Source organism: Rutidosis leptorrhynchoides, chromosome 9 (genome assembly GCF_046630445.1).
Source record: "Rutidosis leptorrhynchoides isolate AG116_Rl617_1_P2 chromosome 9, CSIRO_AGI_Rlap_v1, whole genome shotgun sequence".
Lineage (NCBI taxonomy): Eukaryota > Viridiplantae > Streptophyta > Magnoliopsida > Asterales > Asteraceae > Rutidosis > Rutidosis leptorrhynchoides.
The window spans coordinates 211,676,542-211,701,514 of NC_092341.1; the positions used below are offsets into that span (position 1 = coordinate 211,676,542).

Consider the following 24,973-nt stretch of genomic DNA (forward strand, 5'->3'; position numbering starts at 1 on the left):
CAAACTTTACTCTCGCAATCATCCAATTGCTATAGCTTGTCAAATTCCACTTAGTCACTCATGTACCTAAGGGTTTCTCTCCTGTACCCTAAGTACAATGTAACCGTAACACCATCGGAGTCGAACACCATGCTAGTAGGTATGAAAGAGGTACCTAACGTCGCGTCATGTAGGATCCTTCACCAATATACATCGAGATCAACACTAGATCTCTCGGGTTTTATCCACCCGACGAACCTCACGGTTCCACCATCCACAACACAAAAGCGGACACGCGCTTAACAAGCGAACACCCAAGCCCATACACATGGCTGGGTAGAAACATTTTCCAAATACCAAGGAATGCTTGGTTGCACCAAGTCTTACGCCCTTCGCCCGACAACCAAAACATCACCATAGTGTAATTCCATTAGGAACGTCACCCATAACAATATCATGCACAACACAATGCATTTAACAAACCCGAACACAAACGGCACATAATAAATATTCAAAGGACATGTTTATTAAAACAAGACGTACCTTAGTGTCTCCTTGCCACACCCGTCCCCGCTAACTCAGGACATTCCGACTTACGAAGGCCTTCCTCTTGGAAATTGAAACACACCGTGCCATCACCCTTTGGCACTGAACATTCCCAAGACTTGTGACCCCTCACGCCACAATTGTAACATCTAGACGCACTAGAATCCGATATACTCATCCGTATACCACCCGTGCTCACACTTGCACCCTTACTTGGAGCACCATATGAAACAACCCTTCTCTTACTTGAAGGTTCACCAATCTTTGATCACGAATACGACTCGAAACCCCTAGCCACGGCGAATAATTCTGCAAACGATTTCGCATGACCTCTGCTAATTTTGTTCTTCAAGTCATCATTCAAAGTCCGATAGAAATCTTCCATCAACAAACGATCATTCCCCACATACTCTGGGCAAAAACGAGCCTTCGCCATAAAGGTCATCTTGAGAGTATTCAAATCCATAGAACCCTGTTGCAAATTTCGCAATTCATTACGCAATTCTGACAAATCGGCTGAAGTCCGGAACTCCTCCAAGAATTCCTCCTTAAATTCATCCCACGATAACGCCATAAACGGTTCACCACCGACAAGATCAATCTTACCATCCAACCAATCCTTCGCCATACCCCGCAACAAGCTAGTAGCGAGTCTTGTCATCTTCTCGAGAAGGCAATCAATGGTACGAAAACACCCTTCGACATTCGAGATCCATGTTGTGCTTACCAAAGGATCCGGTTTCCCGTCATACATTGGGGGTTTAGTCCTCATGAAGCTCTTATGACAATGCTCCGTTTCACCCCTACTTTGAAATTCGGAATACTTTCTATCCATTTCTTCTCGAAACACACCCATTTGATCCGCAACGGAGATCGCAACTCTAGCGTTAAATTCCTCATCATTCATCTCGATCTCATTTCGCGTCGTCATTCTAAAGAATGCAAAAACGATTAGTCCACGAACGTATAAATCCACATGCACAACACCGCCCCATCTTGCTAAACACTCGTCGTACATCACTTGTTAGACACAATTTGCACCCGTAATAACGTTTGTAAGTCCTTATTATGCACACACGCCGTATCAACTTGTTAGTACAACGACCGCCTCGCTCGATGATATAACCAACACCAACAAAGATCCTACATGATATAAACACACGCAAGAATTACATCACAACACAAGCCAAAATCCTAGTTAGTTCACCTACGCGCTAAGGCACTAACCAAGTCCCCATTCCGACCCATACTCCTACAAGTCCCGCAACAAATAAGCACACACAAAAGTCTAAGTCTAGGCACCTATCTCAAGTCGCCTAAATCCCTTAGACCATGCTCTGATACCACTTGAAACAACCCAACCCGTATTTAAACCGGACTGTAAAAAATTTTCTTTAATACATTAAAATTTAGGTCCCAATTATGTTTCCAAAACATCTTTAACACAAATAATAAGTTCAATAAGCTTTTAAACATTTAGTACATAGTTTAAATATCCGAACGGGCAAACACGACCCGACTATTTTAATTTCCAACAAAACTGAGCATGGTGATTGGGGATACGCTACCCAATCCTAATCAATACAAAAGCACGTCTTCTAAAGCAATCTACGTGAGTCCACTAGTTCCCACGCTTACCCATGCCACCGCCTCCATGCAAATCTATAAAAATGTAAACAACGAGAGGGTAATCTAATGCTTAGTGAGTGAGAATATACTACATACATATATATGCATAAAATAGACACGCCACACAATAATAAACAAATAGCACATACCGGAGCATCCAAGCATAAAGGCAAGCTAATCTAAGCATACCGTACAATCGCTATACTACAAGCTAACAATAACAACAAGGTAAATACACCAATGACGATATGTACCACGCCGATAAGCTACACCCAGAGGGTTAGCTACAATACAACAATATGACGATATATATATATATATATATATATATATATATATATATATATATATATATATATATATATATATAGCTACAATACAACAATATGACGCTACAATACAACAATATGACGATATATATATATATATATATATATATATATATATATATATATATATATATATATATATATATATATATATAACGTCCAAGGTTAACCCCTTAACCCAATACCAAAACCAACTACCAAATACCAAAATGAAGATTGTCCGAACTACACGAGCCTTAGTAAATCCGCATCCACACTAGACTACTATCTTCAATAACACAACAACATCGAGGTTGGCCGAACTACACGAGCCTTAGTAATCCGCAACCACACGAGATCACTACCTCAATAAGATGACCGAACTACACGCGTCATCGTGAATCCGCATCCACAAGTGATCCACTTCTCCAATCACAACTCAATACCAACCCTTCGCCATTGGGGTTGTATAATCCACATCACAAGCATATGTGATAACGTACACACAAAGTGTGCACCTCGCCAAAGGTGGTCAACTAAAACGTACAACCGTGCCAATTGGACCTATTACACAAGTTTATCAAATCCACCTATGTGTGAAGTGAGCTCTATAGCCGAGAATCGCTTCACCCGACCCGCACCCATCCTACACATATATATGCACATAGGATATTAACACTCACCTTGAAGTCTTGATGGATGCCAAAACAAAAACGCAATCGCCAATGGAAAGTACCTATTCCATTCATCACATAACAAGTAACACAATTAGGGCGGATATACAAATCAACCTAAATTGATAACTAGTGCATTTTCGACCCAAATGCACTTCCAAGCACAAACCGCGCCCAAACTAACCAATAATCACTAACACTAGTGACAATGGTCCTAATACACCAATTAAACCCAATCATAGGTGTTAAACACCAAACTCGTCCATTTTGAGCCTTAAAAGTCAACATCTCACCATTAGCAAGTTTTGACACCAAAACATATTTAACTCGGGTTTATACTCCAACTCAATTCATTTTAAGTTTATAAACCTTATTAAATCGAAAAGTGGGTCATAATCATCACCAAACCCTAATTTTGACTCAATTCAAAATTAGTCAACCACATGAACCCTAAAGGCTTCCAACACCTCAATAATCACTAAATGCTAGTGATTACACTCATTTGCAAGTCTTACAAGCTTACACTTGCTCACCAAACCCAAAACCCGTCAACATCAACAATAAATCCAAATCTTGGTGTTAATCTTCCATTAACAACTAATGGGGTTTCATTTATGAACATACAATCAAAAGCCCTAAATTTGAATGATGAACACGAAAATGAAATTCGGAGTTAGAGTTTACCACTAGTATCACCTTGTAGCTAAGAACGAGGCGAAAAAAGTTGCCTCTTACGCTTTCAATCGAATCACGAATCTTCCTTTCCAAAAATCCCTTTGAATCAAATGGGGTTTTGAAGTTTGAGAGGAAAATGAGAAAGAAAAGGAAAAAGAAATGAATAAAATGAGATGAGTGGATGGGATTTAAGATCCCAATTTTGGAACACACGCAAAATGACCAAAATGCCCTTGATATCTCTTAAAATTACAAATCTGGTACCAGCTCGCCAGGAACGCCGCGCCGCAACCCACTTTCCTCGCCCCGCGAGATTACACATGATCTGGTGCCTGTTTTTCGAGCTTCCTGAAACTGAAACCAGTGTATTGTCGTGCCGCGACCATCTTCTCCGCGTCGCGACCTTTAGCATGGTCTGACTCATTTTCGCGTACTTGAACTTCAGCTCACAAACACGTCTCAAATCCTTCATACACTAGTCGTACATACACAATACACCTATATATCATATACGGGGAAAACGGGGTGTTACAAGTATTGTCTTTAGATGTCAAGCTTTTTGATGAAAATGATAATAGTTTATTGCGTCAAGCGCGGCTAGACTTTTATGTTCTGCGGACTTTTTCTCGCTATAACATGTTGTTAGGCAAAACTGCCTTGGGTAAATTCGGAATTGTTCCATCTACCATTCATGGCATGATTAAATTCACAACGCATACAGGTGTTGCGATGATAAGTTCAGCAATCATCATGCCTATTTGTGTGACTGTTAATGTGAAAAGTGCAGTTAAAGAAACCGCTGATGCCGCGGACAACATGGTAGTGGTTAATCCTGCATATCCCGATCAAAAAGTTAAAGTGGGATGCAATGTTAGGGTGGATACCAAGAAACAGATTGTGCAGTTACTTGTACAATACATAGATGTTTTTACTTGGTGTGAAAATGATATGACTGGTGTTCCGCGTCATATTGCGAAAAACAGACTTAATGTAAATCCAGCTTTAAAACCTGTAGTGCAGAAGCGTCGAGGCATGGCCCCAGATCGCGCTAAGTGGCTGTGCGAAGAGGTAACGAAATTGGTGAAAGCTGGAATTTTACGCGAAGTTCAATATCAATCATGGATTGTGAATCCAGTTTTAGTGAAAAAGCCTGATGGCTCGTGGAGAATGTGTATTGATTACAAGAATTTAAATAAAGCGTGCCCTAAGGATAACTATCCACTTTCGAAAATTGATTTAAAAGTGGAGTCATTGCATGCTTTTCCATATAAATGTTTTTTGGATGCGGCGAGGGGATATCATCAAATCCCAATGGCTAATGAAGACGTAGATAAAACCGCTTTCCATAAAGGAAAAGGCATATTTTCTTATATAATGATGCCTTTTGGTTTAATCAATGCGGGCGCGAAATATTAACGCTTAATTGACACTGCGTTTGAAAACCAAATTGGACGTAATCTTGAGGCTTATGTAGATGATTTGGTAATTAAAAGCACAATGCAAGAGTGTATTATAAACGACATGCGGGAAACATTTGATACATTGCGCAGAATAAACATGAAGCTTAATCCGCTAAAGTTTAGTTTTGGCGAAACTGAAGGAAAGTTTTTGGGATATCTTGTTACTGAGCAAGGTATTCAAGCTAATCGGAAGAAAATCGTGGCTATCGAAAATATGACAGCACCCAAGACGGTCAAAGAGGTGCAAAGTTTGACGAGAAAATTAGCCGCATTTGTAGTGACCTGAACTTTTCCATGTTTATATATATTAATTGAGATTGATATTTACATGACTAAATGTTTCCAACGTGTTAAGCAATCAAACTTTTTAAGACTTGATTAAATGAAATAAGTTTCATATAGACAATTGATCACCCAAGTCGACCGGCGATTCACGAACGTTACAAATTTGTAAAAACTACATGTTGTGGTATACATAGACATATATATATGGTTGACATGAGATTATAATGAGTAAGTATCTCACTAAGTATATTAACAATGTGTGATATACATAAGAAATGAGATTACTAAGTTAAGAAACTCGAAATGATATATATAACGATTATCGTTATGATAACGTCTACTAAATACATATGTATCATATTAAGATATTCATACACTATATTTAACATGATAAAATGATATTTAAATATATCATTAAGTGTGTTAACAATGAACTACATATGTAAAAACAAGACTACTAACTCAAGAATTACGAAACGAGACTTATATGTAACGATTATCGTTGTAACGATATTTTAATGTATATATCATATTAAGAGATATTCATACATCATAATATCATGATAACATAATAATTGAACATCTCATTTGATATAATAAACATTGGGTTAACAACATTAATTGAGATCGTTAACTTAAAGGTTTCAAAACAACACTTACATGTAACGACTCCATTAGAATGTATATACATGTTGCTTTTTGATATGTATTCTTACACTTTTTAAAGACTTCAAGACGCATATCAAAGTACTTCTACTTAACAAAAATGCTTACAATTACATCCTCGTTCAGTTTCATCAACAATTCTACTCGTATGCACCCGTATTCGTACTCGTACAATACACAGCTTTTAGATGTATATCTATTGGTATATACACTCCAATTATCAGCTCTTAGCAGCCCATGTGAGTCACCTAACACATGTGGGAACCATCATTTGGCAACTAGCATGAAATATCTCATAAAATTACAAAAATATTAGTAATCATTCATGACTTATTTACATGAAAATAAAATTACATATCCTTTATATCTAATCCATATACCAACGACCAAAAACACCTAAAAATACTTTAATTCTTCAATTTTCTTCATCTAATTGATCTCTCTCAAGTTCTATCTTCAAGTTCTAAGTGTTCTTCATAAATTTCATAAGTATAGTTTCATAAAAATCAAGAATACTTTCAAGTTTGCAAGTCTACTTCCAAGCTTTCTAATCCATTCTAAGTAATCATCTAAGATCAAGGAACCTTTGTTATTTATAGTAGGTTATATTTCTAATTCAAGGTAATATTCATATTCAAACTTTGATTCAATTTCTACAACTATAACAATCTTATTTCGAGTGAAAATCTTACTTGAACTGTTTTCGTGTCATGATTCTGCTTCAAGAACTTTCAAGCCATCCAAGGATCCTTTGAAGCTAGATCCATTTTTCTCATTTCCAGTAGTTTTATCCAGAAAACTTGAGGTAGTAATGATGTTCATAACATCATTCGATTCATACATATAAAGTTATCTTATTCGAAGGTTTAAACTTGTAATCACTAGAACATAGTTTAGTTAATTCTAAAATTGTTCGCAAACAAAAGTTAATCCTTCTAAATTGACTTTTAAAATCAACTAAACACATGTTCTATATCTATATGATATGCTAACTTAATGATTTAAAACCTGGAAACACGATGAACACTATAAAATCGGATATATGCCGTCGTAGTGAAACCGGGGGGCTGTTTTGGTTTGGATAATTAAAAACTATGATAAACTTTTATTTAAAAATAGTTCTTCTGGGAAAATAATTTTTCATATGAACATGAAACTATATCCAAAAATCTTGGTTAAACTCAAAATGAAAGTATGTTTTTCAAAATGGTCATCAAGATGTCGTTCTTTCGACGGAAATGACTACCTCTTTAGTAATTGACATGTAACTTAAATTTCCGACTATAAACCTATAATTTTTCTGTTTGGATTCTTAAATTAGAGTTCAATATTAAACCATAGCAATTTGATTCACTCAAAACGGATTTAAAATGAAGAAGTTATGGGTAAAACAAGATTGGATATTTTTGATCTTTTTAGCTACGGGAAATGTTTAACAAATCTATACAAATCATATCCTAGCTAACTTATATTGTATTATACATGTATTCTAATATATTATGTAATCTTGGGATACCATAGACACGTATGCAAATGTTTTGACATATCATATCGACCCATGTATATATATTATTTGGAACAACCATAGACACTCTATATGCAGTAATGTTGGAGTTAGCTATACAGGGTTGAGGTTGATTCCAAAAATATATATACTTTAAGTTGTGATCTAGCCTGAGACGTGTATACACTTGGTCGTGGATTGATTCAAGATAATATATATCGATTTATTTTTGTACATCTAACTGTGGACAACTAGTTGTAAGTTATTAACGAGGACAGCTGACTTAATACACTCAAATCTTTAAAACATAATAAAAATAGTTGTAATTATATTTTGATCATACTTTGATATATATGTACATATTTGTATAGGTTCGTGAATCGATCCGTGGCCAAGTCTTATTTTCGAGGAAGGAAATATCTTTGAAAGTGAGTTATAGTCCCACTTTTAAAATCTAATATTTTTGGGATGAGAATATGATAATGCTAAAAACGAACATATATTTCATAGCATTATTCCTCAAGAAAGACAAGCTTTTAGTTGCAATTGTTCTATTTACAAGTGATATTCGTTTAAATAATAAAAGGTGAAGACAAAAGACAGATTCGACAAATTGAAGACAAAAAGGTCCAAAGAGCTAAAAAGTACAAGATACAACTAAAAAGGTTCAAAATATTGATGAGGAACGTCTCAAAATGACAAGAGTACAAGTTGCGGAACACAAAGTACGCGATTTAAAATAATACGCGAGGACGTCCGAAAATCCGGAACCGGGACCTGAGCCAAGAAGAAACGCCCGACGCAACGGACCAAAAATATCTAGTCTACTATGCACAAGAATATAATATAATATATATATAATTATATATAATTATATATTATATATATTATTATTATTATATTACGTCGACAAAGAAGAAAACAAAAGCAGTTGGCTGAATCCAGGGTGGCCATGCGACTCGCATGGCCAGAGGCACAAAACCATGCGAGTCGCATGGTGTGAGATTGCTGGTCAGGTCCTATATAAAGCCAGTTTTGTGCCGAGTTATGATCATCCTTTTTCTCTTCCTCTTCAACGTAAATATATTTATATTTATAATTTATATTTTAATTTTAATTATAATTCTAATAATAAGGGTATGTTAGCGAATGTTGTAAGGGTGTAAGTCGAAATTCTGTCCGTGTAACGCTACGCTATTTTTAATCATTGTAAGTTATGTTCAACCTTTTTACATTAATGTCTCGTAGCTAAGTTATTATTATGCTTGTTTAAAACGAAGTAATCATGATGTTGGGCTAATTACTAAAATTGGGTAATTGGGCTTTGTACCATAATTGGGGTTTGGACAAAAGAACGACACTTGTGGAAACTAGGCTATGGGCTATTAATGGGCTTTATATTTGTTTAACTAAATGAAAGTTTGTTAATGTTAATATAAAGATTTACAATTGGGCGTCCCTATAAATTACCATATACACTCGATCGGACACGATGGGCGGGGTATTTATATGTACGAATAATCGTTCATTTAACCGGACACGGGAATGGATTAATAGCCACTAGAATAATTAAAACAGGGGTGAAATTACATTCAAGGGTAATTGGTGTAATTGTTAACAAAGTAGTAAAACCTTGGTTTACACGCAGTCGATAACCTGGTGTATTCATTAAACAAAGTATTAAAACCTTGTTACAATTCGAATCCCCAATTAGTTGGAATATTTATCTTCGGGTATAATAATAATTTGACAAGGACACTTGCAATTTATATTTATGACTGATGGACTGTTATGGACAAAAACCAGACGGACATATTGAATAATCCAGGACAAAGGACAATTAACCCATGGGCATAAAACTAAAACCAACACGTCAAACATCATGATTACGGAAGTTTAAATAAGCATAATTCTTTTATATCATATTTTATTTCCTTTATTTTATATTTAATTGCACTTCTAATTATCGCACTTTTATTTATTGTTATTTTATTTAATCGCACTTTTAATTATCGTACTTTTTAATTATCGCAATTTAATTTTATCGCATTTTTATTATTCGCAATTTCATTATCGTTATTTACTTTACGCTTTAATTTAAAGTCTTGTATTTATTTTATATTTTACATTAGGTTTTAACTGCGACTAAAGTTTTAAAATCGACAAACCGATCATTAAACGGTAAAAACCCCCCTTTATAATAATAATATTACTTATATATATATTTGTATTTTTATAAAATTAAACTAATATAGCGTTGAGCTTTGTTCAAAGATTTCCCTGTGGAACGAACCGGACTTACTAAAAACTACACTACTGTACGATTAGGTACACTGCCTATAAGTGTTGTAGCAAGGTTTAAGTATATCCATTCTATAAATAAATAAATATCTTGTATAAAATTTAATAGTATTTTATACCCCTCTGCTTTGACATCAGAATACATGCAGGTTTTATAAATGATTTACAAAATAGACACAAGTACGTGAAACTACATTCTATGGTTGAATTATCGAAATCGAATATGCCCCTTTTTATTAAGTCTGGTAATCTAAGAATTAGGGAACAGACACCCTAATTGACGCGAATCCTAAAGATAGATCTATTGGGCCTAACAAACCCCATCCAAAGTACCGGATGCTTTAGTACTTCGAAATTTATATCATATCCGAAGGGTGTCCCGGAATGATGGGGATATTCTTATATATGCATCTTGTTAATGTCGGTTACCAGGTGTTCACCATATGAATGATTTTTATCTCTATGTATGGGATGTGTATTGAAATATGAAATCTTGTGGTCTATTGTTACGATTTGATATATATAGGTTAAACCTATAACTCACCAACATTTTTGTTGACGTTTAAAGCATGTTTATTCTCAGGTGAATACTAAGAGCTTCCGCTGTTGCATACTAAAATAAGGACAAGATGTGGAGTCCATGTTTGTATGATATTGTGTAAAAACTGCATTCAAGAAACATATGTCGATGTAATATATTTCTACTGTAAACCATTATGTAATGGTCATGTGTAAACAGTATATTTTAGATTATCATTATTTGATAATCTACGTAATGCTTTTAAAACCTTTATTGATAAAATAAAGGTTATGGTTGTTTTAAAAATGAATGCAGTCTTTGAAAAACGTCTCATATAGAGGTCAAAACCTCGCAACGAAATCAATTAATATGGAACGTTTATAATCAATATGAACGGGACATTTCAGCATTAACGCGTTTCTTGTCTAAGGCTGCTGAAAGGAAATTAACATTTTTCAAAACTTTAAAAGGCTGTTTAAACAAAAAAGCTTTATTTGGACAAGTGAAGCTGAAATCGCGTTTCAGGAAATGAAGAAGTTATTGAAAAATTGCCTACGTTAACAACGCCAATCGATGGTGAAATTCTTTACCTTTATATATCGATAGCAAATGAAGCTTTTGGCTCAGTTTTAGTTGCGGAAAGGGATAAAATATAAAAACCTGTGTATATTGTCAGTAAAGCTCTTACAGGAAGCGAAATAAACTATGCGCCCATTGAAACATTTGTGTATGCACTCATATTAACATCGCGAAGGTTAAGAAGGCATTTTCAAGGGCATCCAGTGCATGTGCTAACTAACATGCCGGTCAAGAAAGTCTTAACAAAATCAGAGATATCTGGTAGGCTCGCGTTGTGGGCTGTAGAATTAGGTGCTTATCAAATTTCTTACCTTCCGCGCAATGCTATAAAGGGTCAAGTTTTGGTGGATTATCTCGCAGAAATGACTGAGGAGTTGGAAGTGATTAATGAGCGAACAGAATTATAGCCAATAATTGATGAAACATGGGATTTATTTACTGATGGAGCCTCACGTGCAGAAGGGGCTGGTGCGGGTTTAGTGTTAGCAAGCCCAAGCGGTGAGGAGCATACGTACGCGTTACGTTTTAATTTTGATGTAACAAATAATGAAGCGGAATATGAAGCGTTGCTTGCTGGTTTAAATATTACGCGTAAAATGAATATCACTAAGTTGCGAGCATTTACAGATTCGCAGTTAGTGGCAAATCAGTTTAATGGCTCTTATTAGGCACATGATTCCTCAATGCAAAAATATTTGCAGTTGTTGAAAGAATTAGCTGTGCGGTTTGAGGATTTTGAACTCGCACAAGTGCCAAGGAGTCAAAATAAGAAGGCGGATGCTTTGAGTAAGTTGACCGCTTTAACGTTTTCGCACTTTCAAAAACAAGTTTGGGTCGAGGAATTGCCAAGTAAATCAATAGATAACGATTTAATGGTGGCGTCCGTTGTAGAAGAACAGCCAAATTGGATGGAACCAATCTTGTTATATATCCGCAATGATGTTTTGCCAAATGATAAGCGCGAAGCTCGTTTAGTCAGAGAGCGAGCACCAATGTACATCATTCAAAATGACATTTTGTATCGTAAGTCATATTGTGGTCCAATGATGCAATGTGTGGGCCTAATTGAAGCAGAAATGATAATTGATGAAGTGCATAATGCTTCTTGCGCATTGTATTCAGGCTATAAAACTATTACGGAAAAAATTATGCGGATGGGTTACTTTTGGCCATCCCTATATCGCGATGTTGCAAAGATTGTTAAGCGTTGCAAAAGCTGCCAAAGGCATGTTCCGTAGAATCGGATGCCAAGACATGATATGATCCCTGTTAATTCGCCATGGCCATTTCACAAGTGGGCTATTGATATTGTAGGACCATTTCCCGCAGGTCCTGGCAATGTCAAATTCCTAATTGTGGCAATTGACTATTTTACAAAATGGGTAGAAGCTAAGGCGGTTCGCACTATCACTGGAGTGCAAGTGCGTAATTTTGTATGGGAATATATTGTTTGCAGATTTGGTATTCCACGCGCGTTGGTTAGCGATAATGGTGCCCAAATAGCGAAAGATCCTTTTAAAACATGGTGCACTGATTTAAATATAATCCAAAAGTTTACATCAGTGGCGCATCCACAGGCTAATGGCTTATGTGAAGTAACCATCCGCGACATTGTCAGCGGTATTAAAAAGAGGTTATGCGAAAAGCGAACTGGTTGGGTGGATGAATTGCCCAATGTGTTGTGGGCACATCGCACTACTTTCAATAAGAGCACAGGGGAAACACCTTTTAGTTTGGTATATGGCTCTGAGGCAGTAATACCCGCCGAAATTCTTGTGCCAACGCAGAGAGTCGCTAACTTTGATAAAGAAGCAAACGATGATGCATTGGGCGAAAATTTGAATTTCATAGAAGAGCGAAGGTTAATGGCTGCTATTAGAGAGGCAAATAATAAACAACAAATCGCCAAGTATTACAACAAAAGAGTACGTGCTTTGTCTTTTGATGTAGGCGAATGGGTGCTGCGAAATAATGATGCAAGTAGAGCAGAAAAACTAGGAAAATTAGGACCTAACTGGGAGGGTCCTTATCAAGTTGTGGCAATCAATGCAGCAGGATCATATAAGCTCGCAGATGTAGAAGGGCGAACTCTCCCTAATGCGTGGCATGCTGCTTTATTAAAGCGATATTATGCATAACTTTGCGAAAAGAATGTGAAGGCCAATACGCGCGTGTGTCAAAATAATGTGTGCAAAGTACGAAATACGATGTGAGGCCTACATTTGATTTTTTTCTATGTGTTTTCATTTTTAATTTTTGCAAGTCTTGATCACACTTGTAAGAGTATAAAAAGAAACACTTGTAAGGATATGCGAAAAGTTTGTTTGCGAAATACTCAAAGTTTATGAAATATTTTGTTTCATGTTGCTGGTATGTTTCGCGAAGGTTAAGTGGCGAAGTGATGAAATTGCCCACTTACGCAGAAAATAATTATTGCGAAAGGAACTTAAATTCCTAAGTATTTGATTTTGCCATACTTAGATGCTTCACGATGCTAATTGATTGCCTAAGGATCGCTTTGGTGGACTTAGAAGATTCATAACGTACAAATATACACGCATACAGATTGTTTCGCAATAGTACATACTTATCATGTGCACGATAATAAAAGTTGGAAACTGCAAAGGACAAGTCCGTGTAATGAATATTATTGATAGAAGCGCTATATAAATAAAAGTACTTGCAAATATATGCGAAAATGCGAAAATTTTATTAACAACGACGCAGAGATAGCTGCGTGCTAATTTTTACAATACAATCATTACTTAGATAAATCAGGCGCGATGATGTCATCTGTAGTAGCATCATCCTGCTCGCTTATCGCCGTAATTTTTGAAATTGGAATATCCGCTATGTTCTCTTTTGCAGTAGCAAACGCATCTCGGGCATCTGCTAAAGAACATAAACGGTTGTCTATTGCAGACGGTAGCGGCTCTGGTACGGTGCAGTAGGCGGCGATTTGATCCATGAATTCCACTCTTTCGCGCAGTTGTAGCGCAGCCGCATATGTAGAAAATTGAGTGGAAACAGGTTGCGAGTTGAGAATTTTTCTCGCCAACTCTGGCAAATGTTGGCGAAGCTTGGTAAACTCAAGCTTCGCAGAAGCTGTAGCAGCTAGAGCGTTGTCTCGCTCTGCAGTTAGCTTTGTAACCTCCTCTGTTAGTAATTTAACATATGCTTGAAGGTTGTTTTCTTTTTCAGCCGCAGTAGAAACCTGTTGTTTTAAATCATCAACGGCGGTTTTTGCTGCAGTGAGTTCGTAAGAGAGGTCAACACAGCGCTTTTCGCTATCCGCAGCTTTGGCCTTCTCGGTATGATACTTCGCTTTTTCAGCCTCAAGAACATTGAAGAACTGTTCTTGGCGGCAGATCATGTCATAAGCAGAATTGAAGGACATGTAGAAATTCTGCACAAAACTGTTATGCGCATCAAGCGCAGAAAGCTTCGAGAACTCACGGCGAAGCTCGTTTGGGATTGCCATCTTCATCTGTTGGCGTTGATCTAGTGCCGCAGAAGAAGAAGCATAAGTGTATCCCGATAAACCGTCAACTCTCACCCCGTCAGAGTCGGGGGAGTGCGGAATAACTCAGTTATTTGCTCAACAGTGTTCGGGCTAGGATAAACTGGATCAAAAGTTGAATCGCCTGCAAAACAGGGCAATTTTTTAAAAAAATTATTAATTGAAGAAATATAAACATAGCGAATGTTGTAAATATGAGATAATGCTCGCGACGTACCCATTTGCTGATCCCCTTCATAATCCGATATGAGCGGATTATCTTAAAGGGTGGCGTCGTGTTGCTTTAGCTTTTTACTCTGCGATGGTGGCAACGTCTGGTATGGTCGTTTTGTGGAGCTCGGCTTGGTAAGAGGAGATTTGGAAGTTAAATCGACAACTGGAATTGATTGCTTATCTTTACCAGAAGACGCCGTCGATTTGGACTCCGGGCTTGTTAATAACTTCGTGATTAGTGTCTTCGGGTTAACTTTGCTGTCAACCTCGTCGATCTTCATTGTAGAATGAAAGGGAGTTACGGGAAAGAAAGAAGTTGCAAAGGTGGAAGGAATATTTGATTAATTGCGAAGTATTTCAGAGTAGCGAGTGGGAAATTAGTGATTATAGACACCGATATATATAGGGGAAGTAAGAGTGATAATCAATTGTGTTAAGTATTCATTATGATGATTTAAACGGTAATATTTTCGCTAACGGATAAAAACGGTAACTTTGTTTGTTGTAACGGTAACAAAGGCAAAGCGAAAATGTTTCAATGCGGATAATGGTCAAAATAACTGCGAATTTTTAGAGTTTATCATGACACATTTACTTCGCAAGATGTATCATAATAAACTGGGGGACTTGATCATATACATAGCATTGTATATGTATATTTTATTTACTAAAGGCTAAAAGCGGAAGTTACGCGAAGTATATTCGAAAGGTTTGGAATATTCGCTGAAAATAAAGATGGCGGATCAGTTTCCGCGCTAATAAAAGACTGTGGGTCACTTCGCTAAGTTTTCGCGGATAGTTAAGCAATCCGCAGACTGCGAATATTTCGAATACTATAAATAGGGCGCTTGACCTCTCATTTATAGGTTGTTGATTCTCTGCCATTTGCCCGGACCTTTGTAATTTTCTCTTGTGATCTTGCCCAAGGAATTTTTACATCGTGTTGAGGTGAATCATGCTAATTAACAATCAAGATCGAGTCGGGGTGGTTGATCACTTGATTGTTAAAGTGAAAGACGATCATCAGGGCCCAAAATAATCATCAAACATATCATCATTCATCTTAATCTCATTGCACTCAATCCTTAATTAAGTAACTCATTAATTATGGATTGATTACTTGGATCTAATAAAAGAGGGTCTTGTGTTACATATATTTAAACGTGTTATAAATGATTAATGCATATTTTAAGTTACTATTTATAACCCTTTATGTTTTAGTCTTGTAGATAAAAGGGGGAATAAATATAAATATGGAGTAAAATGAGATGTACATATGAAGTCGACATGAATAAACTCACAAGGATATCCATACGGTTGAATAATAATAAAATAATAACTTTAACTTTAACATATTAAATAGAATAGAAATAGAATTTGATCGTTAATCGTGATTCTGATTTTTTTTTCCCGACAAAGCAACTAACAAATTGGTTGAAAATCAAATCATAGGATTTTGCTTGCAAAGTGGTTTTTCACATTTATTATGAACCAAGAGTGGGATACATTACCTAATTCGATCACTTTTATCTCAATCCATAGGATATGATAATGCCATCTATCTTAAACAATTGACAGATATTTATTTTAAGACCATACACTTCGTCGGTTAAACATTTAAATATCATAAATAGGTTTTGCTAACGTATGTCACGGAGGCATACGTTTAGATACGTTTAATGAACACGAAATTTCCTTATATATCATTATTTGTATTTAATACTCATTAATTCAATCTTATAATTTCCATTTCGTACATTAATTACAAATTTTGATATTTATGAAAATTACGGGATCATTAAATGCAGCTTAACGTATGCCCCCGTAACATACGTTAGCAAAACCCATCATAAATCATAGATTAATTTTGTACACAAAAAAAAAGACTCCATAATACGACTATTTTGTCTCTAGTTTTAGTACATAATACTAAAAACCAAACCAATTCAAAAAGGAAAATTTCCCCTTTGAGTTACTCAAAAGCCACTATTATATTTACTAGAATGTACTCGGTTTAACTGTGTTATCATGCAACTTTTTCAGACTATTTTGAAGGCTACCCGGATGAGAGGATTTTAAACTTTACACCTCTTATGGGAATATTAGGACGTCCAATAGCTGTAGTTACGATGGCGCATTCTTAAATAAGTTATCTAAAAGTCGTCCCCGCAGCTTTGGCTCAGTGGACATGTGGTGGTGCCTAGCACCCCTGCCGGGCTAGAGGTCTCGTGTTCGAGCCTCGTCACCTACAAAGGATATTATTTGAAAGAAATTCCTTGAGGGTGGCCCAAAGGGAAGGTTTTACCGACCCACTCCTGGACTAAGGTCCGGCCCGCCTGCCCCGTATGGGATTGTTTAAGGGTCGGATCCCCTGAGTGTGGTTCGGGTTTCCTGCCCGAACGCGTGTGTGTGTGCAAATGATGACTAGGCTTCGGTCCGGACTGATGCAAGCTTGCCGTTCAAAAAAAAAAAAAGTTATCTAAAAGTCGGTATTTCTTTTTGTTTTCAACAATCTAGCACTTGATTATTCACCTTTATGAGTAGGACTAACTTCCGCTCTTGTGTTCAGTAATTTGTATCAAGTTCTATCAATGAGACCTTAACGAGAAATTTTTGGTTCTTTCTGAAAAAAAACTAGGCCGCGACCGACCCTAATGTTCAGCACATTAGTTAGTGTTACAGCTACCTAAACTAAAATCAGAAAGCAAACTAAGTTTGTTTTATTTGATTCTGTTTTTCAATTCCAGATATAAGGAGAAAATTTTACAGTTCTTATTTTATCTATTTACTGGTTCAAAGTTTGACTTGCAACCTGAAACAAAAAGTTCCATAAAAGAAAATAATGACATGATTACAGGTTTTCAATTTTCAGATTTTATAGGTCAGAATGTCTTACCGTTTGATTAGGACGAAATGATGACTTTTTTTTAACTGAAACCGGACAGTTAAGGAACCAGTCAATGGTTCAATAATGCTCTTTCGGAGTGTTGATTTATGTTCAGTAATTATGAGTAATGTATGTCGGTGGTTCAATAAGTGTGTATGTTTATCCTCTCTTTTGATTATTCAGAATATTTTTCACTTTTAGTTAAACATAAATGATAGAAGATAGAATTAAGCACTTCTCTTAACGATAAAAGACACATGAAAACCACTAAGAATCGGGTGATCTTCAGATGTTGAATCTACAAGTCTACAACGATGGTCCACGTTTCAGGAAATGATGTCAAAAAACGGACGACGTGTTACTTGGATTGTTTAATTTCTTCCATCTTCTTCTTCATCTTGAACTGCAATGTTACAGGAGCACAATCCAGTGGAGTCTCACCTGGAATTTAATTGTCAGTTGCAGATCAGTGCAGTGTGCTTTTAGTTTCAAATACAAGGATTTATCAAGTTCATGCATTATGATCGTTTTTTGGCGTTTCTCAGAATTTGGTGACTGTATTCCTAGAGATGAAATCGACATAGCATTATGTTTCAATTATAACTTCTCAAGTAAATTTAATTAATTGATATTATTAAGAAAAAACCATACAATCTACTCACAAATCATATAAACTTCTCTTACTATGAAAGTGTTGAGCACAAGCAATAACACTTGTTATATACAATGCACTTTATGTTGGTAATTTAAAATTAGTATATACAATACACCAAGATAGCATTTAGAATTTAGTCAAGAATCACTATGGATATGGGTCTGATACCGTGTTTATATGGGAAAATGCATATGGAGATTTAGATCGAATCGTATGATTATACGGGTACCAAACCCATTCCCTCAAATCTATACCATTAAAACAAACAATCCAAACATTGTCAAACCCATAACATTTGAACAAACACCTTCTAAACCTTGTACATAAAACTATTTTATAGGATATTTTACTTTCACTAATTATCCCAATAAAATTGAAAGTTATATCTGATGTTAAATAGTTTATATTCTCATCAAACAAGGTTTTCAATTTTTCATTAATATAAAAGGTTCCCACTAAGCTTTAAGTTGTGAGATGAGCCACATTATTGGCTTACTAATTGTTTCAGTAGTAACTGGTTCGTACCGGTAACCACATAGTTGGAAGTAAGAGATGGATGTAGCAAGTTAATTGATTTTAGGAAATTAAAAAGTACCCCACAAAGTAGTCATGAAGACATATATATATATATATATATATATATATATATAGGGGCAGGATCAATGGGGAAGTAACCAATCGGGGGGAAGCGGGGGGAAGCAAATTTATTTATTTTTTTTTCGTTTTTTTTGAAATTTTTTTTTTCAGGCATCAAGATCACACGAAAATATGAACATTTAGAAGAGACACTTCGTGATGAATGTTATTATTTAGGCGGGAAAACGATCGACAAAAATAACATTGAAGATAATATTGTTCGTGAAGAACATGAACGTTTTTTTTTCCATGTTTTGTGAAGTAAAATTTAGCCCGATTTAGAGTTTAGGGTTTAGGGTTTAGGGTTTGGTGTTTTGGGTTTATACCCTAAACTCTAAACCGTTCGTGTTAAAAACTCAATCTAAATCCTAAATCTAAACCCTAAATCTAAACCCTAAATTTCTAAACCCTAATATCTAAACCCTATAAACCCTAATATCTAAACCCTAATATCTAAACCCCAATAGCTAAAACCTCAAAATACGCTCGAAAAACACGATAATTGTTATATATTACTTCTTCGAGCGTTTTCCCGCCAAAATAAAAACATTTATCACAAAGTGTCTCTACTAAATGTTCATATTTTCATCTCATCTATAATGTTCGTGAACAAAGTTTTTTCAAAAAACGAAAAAAAAAAAAAAAAGTTTTTGCTTCCCCCGCTTCCCCCCGAATGGTTACTTCCCTCTTGATCCTACCACTATATATATATATATATATATATATATATATATATATATATATATATATATATATATATATATATATAAAGCATTAAAAGTGAGTGAAAAATAATACCTTGCAAATTCTTGTAGTCCAGACTTGCTCCATTTTCCAATAGTGTGAAAGCTATATCAGTTTGGTTAAAAACAGCAGCCTATACCCCATTACATGCTGTTAGAATTATGGCAAATGACACACATATAAAGAAACACATACACACACAGGTGAACATATAAAGGAACAGATGCGCACACACACACACACAAACACAGTTTTAGAGAGAGAGAGAGAGAGAGAGAGAGAGAGAGAGAGAGAGAGAGAGAGAGAGAGAGAGAGAACCAGATGCAAGAGAGATAATCCTTGTTTGTCAGAGTAATTTGCATCCACTCCCTAAGGAAAATAACCCATTTGATCACAAACAAATGTATTATTACTTTGAAACAAAGTGGTTACAAAGTATTGAACCATATTTCCTTACCTCGCCAAGAAGCTTTCTGACAGCAAAAAAATCTCCGTTCTTTATCGCCTCTCGTAACCCCTACCCGTGAAAAGAGTAATAAAAAGATAAAAGGATATTACAATGCTAAACTGTTCCATGTTTGTTTAATGATAAAAGAAACATGAAACAAAAAATAACATGAAAGACACTTGATCTATTTTGCCAATATTTTACAATGTTTTGCATATGTACTACAAAACACCATACCTCTCCATTAACTTCATAATCTGCTAGGGGTTTTTCTGATCCACTGTTTGCTGATTGCCCAGCACTGTAAAATATTATATGTTACATCAAAGTGAATTAGGCGTTCCTTTTTTACTTTTAAACTGTAAAAAAGACACTACTTTCTAACATCTAAGCAAGCAAACTTAAAGATATCATTGACGGGAAAATGGGGTCCACATAATGTATACCTGGACTTGCTAGATGAAGAACCTCTACTGCGTGGGGCCATGTCTACTTTCTTTGGAGCTGTGAATGTTGGGACAGGTTTAGGCTGCAAACAAAAGGTAACAGCTTATAACTTTTACAGACATTATGATACATTTAAAGGTGAAACAGAATGACTATTGCTTGCCTGAACTGGTGCCACGTCATCATTTGACTGCACCTCGCAAATGCATAAAGGCATTCCACATGTGCAATTTGGATTACCTACAGCAGCACCACTTTGTGTGGTATCAGAACTTGATTGTGTACTAATATCCAGCCTTGAAACTGAATCTGTAACAGAATTTACTCCATTCACAGATGCACCTCCATCAGACTTCACAGACCTGCAAATATATAAAAAAAAATAAGAAAAATTATATAAATGCAATAGAATCAAACATTTCCATAGAGTAGTTTACTTAAGAATTAAGTCCAACTTATTTCTATTAATTTTTTTGAGATAGCTTACTACCTACTAAGGGTGCGTTTGATAAAACTGAATGATTCAACGCTAATTGGTTCATAATCTGAATGATTCAAAGGTTCTGAATGATTTAAAGAGAATATTACATAAGATTCAGGTACTTAATGGTTAAGAGAGAATTCCAGCTCTGGATGAATCAACACTAATTGTTGAATGTCACGAAAACACACGGAATGCTAAATGGTTCATCATTCAACGTTGAACCATAACACACCCTAAGTATTAAATCATGGATAACTATGGCATAGGAATATAATAAGAGGATTATATTCAAAAACTGTACACAAAGCATTCACAAATATAAACTATCTAACACCAAGTGGTATATCAAAATATTCATAACAAGTAAAACAGATGCGCAAAGCAAAAAACTTAAATACTTACCGAGATGAATCATTATAACAGTTTGAGCAAACTCTAACAGGAGAGTGAAGACCAAATTGTGGTAAAGCCTGAAAAGAGTCACATGTTTGAAAACAAAATTTAGAATAACTTGGTGATATCATTATCTTACAGATGTGTGAGTTTGTATAAGGGAAAGATAAGACACACCATTTGATCTGATGAATGTTCAGCACACAAGGTTCTGCCACAACATCGACAATGATGCTACAATATGAAAAAAAGGTTAGGAAACATGAAAAGCTGATAAAAAAATACCCATTATACGAGAAAAATGAGAAGAAAAAACATATAACACGTTTAACTAAGATATTGTACCCATTGCTAATCCACAAATATATACATTTGCAACTAAACCATTCCAGGAAAAAAAAAAAAAACATATTGAGATTGGGACAATCCAAAAATGAAAATGTTGTGTAATATGGGTTCCCCATCAATAAGAAAATAAACTAGTGTAGACTAACAATTTTCTGCTCTGTTAACTAACAATTTTTATCACCAAACAAGTTTTAACTAATTTACTTCTATTTTATTATTATAATCTATCTAATCTAATCAGGTCAATGACTTCCAATTTCATTAGCTTTTACAAAAAAAAAAAAAAAAAAAAAAAAAAAAAAAAAAAAAAAAAGACAGTTCTTTATTTTTCGAAATGAGATTAGTATGTCCAAACATATACAGAGCACTGAAAATTTTCATTATGTATGTTGCACGAACTGTTTCCATGTATTTGATCACTAAAAGGGGATTAACAGACACTATCTTGCAATGTTAGAAATAATAATTAGTTCAATTTCATGCTTTGATGTACATGTGTACCTTTCCATGTGTAAGTGGGACATGTTGAGCTATTAATCAAGGTTTGATCCAGATCCAAAACACCCAACCAAATTTGCTTATAGATAAGATCAAAATGTGATTTGCATCAAGTGTCTATATGTTCATGCAAAGGAAGTATAATAGCTAAAAGAGTAAATGTAAGACCTTTTAAGTTTGAACCCACCCTTGTGGTCTAGTGGTTCACCTCTTTGCACTTGTGCATTGGGATGGGGGTGGGGAGGTCTCAAGTTCGAGTCCCTCCCCTTAAAAATATTCATCGAATTTATTTCTGGAAAGCCGAATTGCCCCGGGGAAGGTTTTACTAACCCGTATACAGACCCAGGTCCGACCGCCTGCCCCTCAGGATGGTATACGCGGTTCGGGTTTCCTGCCCGAAAGCGCGTGCATGCGTGGCAAATGAATTTGATGCCAACAACTTGCCTTTAAAAAAAAAAACCTTTTTAGTTTGAGATCAATCAACTAGTGTTCATTTAATTTAAACAGATTGCAACTTGAAAATGGCCAATATTATTAGCAAATTAATAGTATAAAATTGAATTAGGGTAACTAAATCTGGAGCAAGCACAACATCAACTTTCCATTCTCAAACGACTAGCTTTGACCTAATCAGTCAAACCTCACATCACCATTTTCAAAATTCCACAAAATGACCTTTTAATTTGCAATTAGGATCCTCATTGATTGGATCAAAAACAATCACAACTGATGATTAAAAGTAACTAATCGTAAACCCTAATTGAATACTGCATACTACTATATATGATTAGCAAATTATATATAAATTAAAAATCGAATACCCGTCGTCTGAAGGTGTTGAAGCTGCATTTACAAACATCGCATCGTGTTGATTCCTGAAAGGGTGGAGGATCCATTGTTATCTGATATTCAACTTCGATTTCAGTTAAAGCTTTTCAATTAGAACTCGATAATTATTATTATTGGGTTAAATATAATGAGTGTGGAATTGTGGTTGAAAAACCAAAAAATAAAATACGAACAGCTTGGGGACGACCCGAACCGCTATTCATCGAATTTCTTTTATCGGATCGTTCTGGCCCACCCATATCTAACTAGATCATTCACGTCTTGAGTTCATGGTCGTAACTCGTAAACAGCGTCCGCTACGTCGGCGTTTTAGTGACTAGTCCACCTCGACCGTCTAATAAGTCGGTCAAACGGTTAAAAGTCGGGTCAAAAAGGTCGGGTCAAAGGCGAGAAAGATCGAGTCAATGCCGGTCAAAAATCGAAAATTCGGTTAAAGCCGATCAATTCAATAAAAAATTATCGTAATTTTGTCTTACTTTTTTCCATTATATTAGCTGTAATAGCAATTATAACTACAAACTCGTCAAATACACTTTTTTAAAATTATATATTTATATTTATATATTTAAAAGTCCCTCGAGCCTCTTTTGCGCCGCCTTCCTATCCTGAATAAAAAGATTAAGACTCCGATCCAGGATATCCCGTTGAAAGGAACCTCTCGCCTAGATTGAGATCCTTGGATAGAAGATCTCAATGGGACCTCCGATTCAACAGAGAATCCAAGTCCAAAGGATTAATAATCAAAAACATTTGCGTCGAACTTTCGCCCCTCCTAGTGAACGTGAAAGTCGGTCTATAGTCCACCATGCTAATGAAATGCCAATAACTCTACTTGCTCCTTTGGATCACTAAGGAAAATTAATGATAGTCAACGTCCGTCTCGACCCCTGTCTCAGGTCTCGGTCGTCTCGACTCTGTCTCACAACATTTTCAACCTTACTTGAGTGACACATGTGGTACGTATTCAAAACTAACATTACATGTTCCAATTCTCTTCTTACCCACTCACCATCCATCGTCATTCAAGGGGTTTGGTGTGTGTGTGTCTTTGGCGTGGATAGGCAGCAGACCACCAACGGGACCACCATTTAGCCTCTTAATGATGGGTAGCATGGGTTTGATGGGGCCCACTTGCTTTTAATTTATTTTTGTTTTTATTTGGAGATAGCTGTTGGAATAAAAAAATTAAAAGCTAACGAACATATGTCGTTTGATTTTTTTTTTTAAATCTATTAATTTATACTTTATAAATATGCGTACAACTTTTACCATTTTCTCACACAATCTATATACTTTTTACACAACTATCATTCTAAATAATTATCAAAACGGAATTCAGATAGTGAGAGTCAAAGTGAGGATTCTGATAAAGATTTAATCGAAGGTGGGTACAAAGCGATTGAGGTACTATCTCGCAAACCCGGCAAACATACCGCGACATACGTGAAAGGAAAGAATTAAAAGAAGGCATGTCGCGAGAGTTGTGAGATCAACCTGTCATCATTACTTCGCAAAAATTTAATTGAACACATTTGGAACTTCCCGAATAATTTTCGTGTTTGCAATAGCTTATCATATTTTATTTTTTTAATGTATAGTTTAAATTATGTTATTTTTGTTTTAAAATATAATCGTATTAACATTCTGTTTTTATAAATTAATCTAATGTTTGTTGAGAGGTCACTTCGGGTACTTCTTCAGCAGTTTCCTTAGCAGCAACACTCA

The 24,973-nt window shown here is 35.6% G+C and overlaps 3 protein-coding genes across 4 annotated transcripts; 2 read left to right on the top strand and 1 right to left on the bottom strand.

The window, feature by feature from the left end:
• The first annotated feature begins 4,447 nt into the window (after positions 1-4,447).
• On the top strand, positions 4,448-12,364 carry LOC139868520 (uncharacterized). The gene is made up of 3 exons (XM_071856857.1): positions 4,448-5,058; positions 11,224-11,506; positions 11,828-12,364. Exons 1-3 carry the CDS (start codon positions 4,448-4,450, stop codon positions 12,362-12,364), a joined length of 1,431 nt encoding a protein of 476 aa, XP_071712958.1.
• Positions 12,365-12,370: 6 nt separating this feature from the next.
• LOC139868521 (uncharacterized) lies at positions 12,371-13,264 on the top strand. The gene is made up of 2 exons (XM_071856858.1): positions 12,371-12,617; positions 12,882-13,264. The coding sequence occupies exons 1-2, from the start codon at positions 12,371-12,373 to the stop codon at positions 13,262-13,264; spliced, it is 630 nt and encodes a 209-aa protein (XP_071712959.1).
• Positions 13,265-17,818: 4,554 nt separating this feature from the next.
• Positions 17,819-23,422, bottom strand: LOC139867011 (uncharacterized). 2 transcript variants are annotated; one of them, XM_071855319.1, is made up of 10 exons: positions 23,221-23,422; positions 21,731-21,787; positions 21,563-21,630; positions 20,840-21,038; positions 20,676-20,758; positions 20,467-20,530; positions 20,239-20,298; positions 20,100-20,150; positions 19,836-19,914; positions 17,819-18,187 (listed from the first exon to the last, which is right to left on the bottom strand). In XM_071855319.1, the coding sequence occupies exons 1-10, from the start codon at positions 23,293-23,295 to the stop codon at positions 18,105-18,107; spliced, it is 819 nt and encodes a 272-aa protein (XP_071711420.1). In that variant the 5' UTR covers positions 23,296-23,422; the 3' UTR covers positions 17,819-18,104. The 2 variants fall into 2 exon arrangements, with proteins under 2 accessions (XP_071711420.1, XP_071711421.1); XM_071855320.1 differs by lacking the exon at positions 23,221-23,422 and adding an exon at positions 22,403-22,493 and having other exon boundaries at positions 17,820-18,187.
• Between the last annotated feature and the right edge of the window lie 1,551 nt (positions 23,423-24,973).